Source organism: Pygoscelis adeliae, unplaced genomic scaffold, assembly GCF_000699105.1.
Source record: "Pygoscelis adeliae isolate BGI_AS28 unplaced genomic scaffold, ASM69910v1 Scaffold315, whole genome shotgun sequence".
Taxonomy (NCBI): domain Eukaryota; kingdom Metazoa; phylum Chordata; class Aves; order Sphenisciformes; family Spheniscidae; genus Pygoscelis; species Pygoscelis adeliae.
The window spans coordinates 649809-655182 of NW_008824865.1; the positions used below are offsets into that span (position 1 = coordinate 649809).

Sequence of the window (5374 nt, forward strand, 5' to 3'; positions counted from 1 at the left end):
TAGAACACCAGTTAGCTTAAGAAGTTTTGTCTAAATATTCAACTTTTTTCTTTCTAAATATCTGCTACCTTGGCATATGCTGGAGTAAACAGCCTTCTACTTCTCCCCATCCCCCAAATGTTTTTTGTAGTGCTAAAGGAAATTATTTTAAGTGGAAACAAGGTTGGCCAAAACACTAGAGCTTTGTTATTGCTGTATGCTTTAGTTGTTACATAAATGTATGACCCTTTATGAAAGCTTTATATAAGCCTTAGCATAAGACCCTCCCTGGGCTTTAGGCACTACCAGTATGCCATTACCACATTATTTTGTGTGAATTCCTAGTTTTCCATTTCCCAGTAAAGTTTCTTCTTAGCTTAGGTATTGATCCTGGAAAACCTTGTGTGCACCTCCCTTCGTGCATTGTCCTGTTAGGTCTCATTTTAGCCAGAGGAACTCTTCTCTTGTCTGATGTTAAGTGCTCAAAGGAATGAGATATTTGGTCACAAGTTTTGTGGCAGGGACCATAGCCATCTCAGCTGGTTTTACTGTGGTCCTGATATATAAACAGTTACTGTAAGCTTAAATTTCTAAGGCAATTTGAAACAGTTTATTTTATATTAGAATACTTGTTTTGAAAGCATCTGTGCTACCTCCAGTGCATGAGGGACTATGAACTCTTATGCAGACAAACCACAAGTGATTTGCATTGGTGATTTCTGAGAGCAGCTGGGAAATGCCCGATTTTAGAAGCATTATGTGCCAAGAAGAGCTGATTTAATTCAGTCAAGACAAAGAAATGGGTTTTGACCTTGAAGAAGCTTGTCAGGCCAGACTTTTCTTTCTGTCCCCAAGGAGCTGCAGCCAAGTGTTCAGCAGACAGAAATGATCCCAGGATCAGGTGTTGCTGCTTTGTGTGTGCTGGAGCTGAGGGAGGCTGGCAGAGCAGTGCCCAGGCTAGCGGCTGCGCGCTGAAGAGGAGGATTGTTCCAGAAACAGGCAGAACCTCCCATGCTTGTAACATAAAATTGAGAGAACTGCTTTTAATTTATGTGAGCTACCTGGCTGCATGATTTATCTGTTTTTTTTTTTTTAAGTGACTTTCAATTAATAGTTTTGGAGTTCTGGTTGGATTTGTAATCTAATCGGGGAACCTGAGCCTTAATGCAAAATTAAGCGCACAGCTAGAACGTGAAGCAGAAAGTACTTAGCCTCACTGTTATGCCAGCATAGATATTAGTTGTTTAAAGCAGATACAAGTAGCAAGGAAGTAGCTAGTTCTTTCTGGATTTTATTTGCAGTGTGTATGTCATGAGTTAACTTTGTAGTTGGCATGTGAACCTGTCAGTTTACATTGTGGTGCACTACCAGGGTGTGCTTATTTCATGGACATGCTCTGTCCTGGAGCTAAAATTTTGCTGAAATGCTATTACCAGTATTATTTTTATTAGTGGTAATTCCAAACTGTAGGCTTGCTAGTGCAGTGAGGTCTGCATGCTAGTAGCAATTAAACCAGGAGAATGATTGTATCTCCACAATGATTCCCACACTGAATTTGCTCAGCCTAGCCAACAGGGACTTTCTACCTGCCTGGAGTGGAAGCTCAACTGTTAGAAAATCAGGCTTTCTTTGACTTAAGCCATTCTCTAATATATTTCTCCATCTTTACATAGAGGATGTACTTCTCTACTGGCAGTGGGGAAATTTAATACCCTAGGCAATGTGGAAGAAGCCATAGTGGCTGCAGCTTTTTGCCCAATGTAGTTATCTTTGCCCAAATCAAGCAAATAAGAAGTTGAAATATTCCAATTATTCATATATTTAGTAAAATATGAAAATATTTAGAAGAAATTTCTGGTTTATCAGCCAGAAAGCTATTTTCCATGCAGTATCCACATTTAGACACAGGTCTTAATTTTAATCGAATTCCCAATTTTCTGCCAGAACTATTTTATTAAAAAAGCTTTTGATCATGCTGGTTTCTTGCCTTTCTCCAGGGTAATACAGCTGAGTGTGTGCTACAAGTGTTTTCTTCCGTGAGAACTGAAGGTGTATAAATGAAGGGAACTGGATTTCTCTATGAGAAGCCACTACCCTGCACTTACGTAGTCCTATATTGCCTTGTAAGTCCTTCTGCATTACTTACTTCCCTCAGACTGGAGAAAAGGCTGAGGAAGTGAAATGGTGGCAGCTCAGCCCTTGGTGCAGTTGTTGCTGCAGTGGAGAGCTCTCTTCCTGCTAGCCTTGGCATGTTAATTTGTATGTGGAAACTGGCTTTCCTGTGAAGTTCCAGATACCAGTAGACACTTTTGCACAGATGATGTTGAACAAGGCCCTGATAGTCTTCACAGCAGCACCAACTGCAGACTTGTTTTGCTAGTCAGCTGTGACCAGTCCCTTTCTTTTAAATTCTCTTGTTATTTAAGCTCCAATTACTTCAGGTTTCCATTGGTATTTCCATATAAATGCTAAATAATTTCTCATTAACAAAAAATATTTTTTTTTCCTGTCCCCTCTCCACTAAACCTGAAAATCAGCCTGCAGTTAACAGAACAAAAGATTATGGCCTGTAGTTAATCCAAGTTTTGCACCTGGTTGAAACTTCATGGGGAGTGTTGTTAGAATCAGTACCAAGAGGCTTGCAAACGCCTCAACTGCTGGGGGATTGGAGAATGGGAAGGGGTGTGTGTGGGGAAGTTTGGGGACTGTCACTTTATATTTGCCTGAAATGCTGGCTTGCAACGAAAGAGCATCCAGCATCAGCATCCTACTGAGCAATCAATTTGGAGCATGACTCAGTGAGGAAAAATGCTACCTACTGAATTTCTAGCATAGTTTCCTGAATTGCCCTGACTTTTAACTAACTGTTTAGAGGCCTTCTTTTAAAGCATCATCTGAAGCCAACAAAGAGCAGTGAGGTGGTCAAGTCTTCACAGGGCAGCTGAATACAGTGTCTCTGCATAGGAACAGAAGGATGGAAGAATTCATCTCTAGCTGTTGCTGCTAATGTGGATGTTTTTGCAGCCTTGCAAATAGGATGAACAGACATGAAGGAAAGAATTAAAATTGGGGATTGACATTCAGACTTACAAAAATGTGTAGCTGAACCAGAAGGACTGAAGAAAGTAGGTAATGTTGTTCCTTTCTGTTTTGCAAGTTTTAAAACAGTATTAAATAAAGCAAGTGGGTTATTTTCCCTTACTTTGCACAGTTAGGATTTACCAGGTCAGAGCTTTCAGTCACTGCTTGAACAGTCTACCTTCTGTTTTGAAACAGAGCAACTTCTGTTCATTAGAAACAGTCAACAATAAATATGAAGAAATTTTCTGCAGTTTGCTTTGGAACTTGGTGGATCGGGTGTTATGGATACAACTGTGTTTGTTTGTTTTGGGTTTGTTTTTTTTTTTTTACAACGAGTGGCAGGAAAGTCATACAGTGGTTTTTGTTCCGAGAATGTTGCACTGAAAATTAACAGCGTGAAAGCACTATTCAGAGCAGATTACTGAAACACTGTTTTTAGCTGTCTTGTCCCATTGTGAAGTGTCTGGTTGTTATTTTAGTAGTGTTAGCTAAGCAGTCATTTCAGTAATTATTAATGACAACTTGTAGTTTTCTTTTAACTGACGTGATCCTCCTTTTCTTATATTGTATTATTTAACTTGGAAAGTGGCTTGTAGCTTTAGATATAAGTACGTCAGTAACTTTGTTTTGAGTTAAATGAAGTTGGTGAAATGTAATTCTTGGACTTGTGACTTGTAAGTGTAAAGCAACCAACTGCTCTAGACTTGAGAATATATAACTGGGAAGATAAATTCTCTGTATGGAGATGAAAGAAATGAAAACAATTTTCAGAGCTACAGTCTTGGCATGAACGTGTCGTGATTTCTGGACTATAGCTCTAAGTGCTGGGAGAGTAAGTGTATGTGTGTGGGTAGGTAAGTATGTGGGTGTTTGTGAAAATGAAAGGGAAATCTGGGTAAAGGAGGCAATAATTAAGAGTTCTCCTTTGCTGCAGACATAGGAAACCCTTTTAACTTTGTTTAAAAGTAATAGAGTACCTCTTTTTAAAAATTAGGTTATTTTGAAGTAGTAGTGGACTTCTAGAATAGACGTACATTTAACTGTTATGAGGAAGAAATTGGATGAAGCCTAGTGTTGGTATGACTGACATTTTTTTGGTCATCTGGATAATCTTGCATTACATCAGTTTGTTTTCTCTCATATTGAAAAAAATATTTTCCTGTAGTGTATAAACATTGTTTTGTTTGCTTATTTCTGAATATACTTGTAGCACTTATTCTTGATTTTCCCTAAAGGTGTTGGTAACTTGGAATGTAAGGAAGTTCCTGAATGTATGTACTTATTCTTAGAATATTTCACTTAAATGCATGAAATAATTTTCTTTTAAAGTTATTCCTTTGACTTTACAGGTAAAAAAGATTTTTTTTTTTTTTTTTTTTTTTTGGTGTGTGTGTGTGCAGAAATAGTGTCATTGCTCCAGGTAGGACTGTTCAGCTTCTGAACCAGAAAGCCACTGTCAATTCTGTGTCTTTAATTGAAAATACTGTGTGGGCATTATTGGTTCATTCATCGGTGTACTGTGATGTGGTGGGCAATGTTTTTTGAAACCAGCTGTCTCACAAAACTGTGTTTTCAGTAAAGTTTGACTCTGGTAATTATACAAGTGTGCTTTATGAAGAGTTGACACCATCCACATTTATGCTGAATGGTGTACTTTTTATGGGCTTCGTGTGTTTGGATATGGTAGGCTGATTGGGCCCTGGCTTACAGGAGGTATCTGAATTACCCCAAAATCCCTGAACTATAAATGTGACTGAGTTTAGGTTTGCAGGTACTCAGACTGTGGTTTTGTGTGGTGTGTGTGGTTTGGTGGTTTTTTTTTTTTTTTTTTAAATTCCTTCCCCTTTTTCCCCTTACACCTAAATAAATGTTATACTGCAGCTTGGTAAAGCAGCAGTGACTACAGTATTTTGGGGGGTTGGATAGCCTATATTCACCACATTACTTTTGACAGTACTGTATTATCTCAGCTGAATTCTTGCATGCTAAAATTTCTGGAAAGAAAGCGTCTCTAAAATACTGGCAGCACTTGTTATCGTGACTCATTGCTAGGCTGCTGGGCGCTGCACTCTTCAACAAGCTTTCCTTAAACTCTCTTTTGATTAAGTTTTTTCATCTTAAGTTACATATAATGACATTTGTTTAGCAGATTTAATCTCTGTTAAGCATTCAGTCATATCGCAGAAAGATGCTACGGAAAGTGTATTCCTTTTCCTGATACTGCCCGAATTAGATAATTAATACCAGGCTCTGGTAAGCTTTACCAGAAGTGTGACTCAGCCACTCCTTACAGCTATGCGCTCCAGAGCAGGAA

The 5374-nt window shown here is 38.6% G+C and overlaps 1 protein-coding gene across 1 annotated transcript in view; it reads left to right on the forward strand.

The window, feature by feature from the left end:
• The first annotated feature begins 950 nt into the window (after positions 1-950).
• KIF21A (kinesin family member 21A) overlaps positions 951-5374 on the forward strand; it is a 77048-nt gene continuing 72624 nt past the window's right edge. The window contains exons 1-3 of the mRNA XM_009324374.1: positions 951-1031; positions 1977-2102; positions 4296-4331. Of these exons, the coding sequence (XP_009322649.1) occupies positions 2037-2102; positions 4296-4331 (102 nt within the window). The 5' untranslated portion in view covers positions 951-1031; positions 1977-2036. The remainder of the gene's footprint in view (positions 1032-1976; positions 2103-4295; positions 4332-5374) is intronic.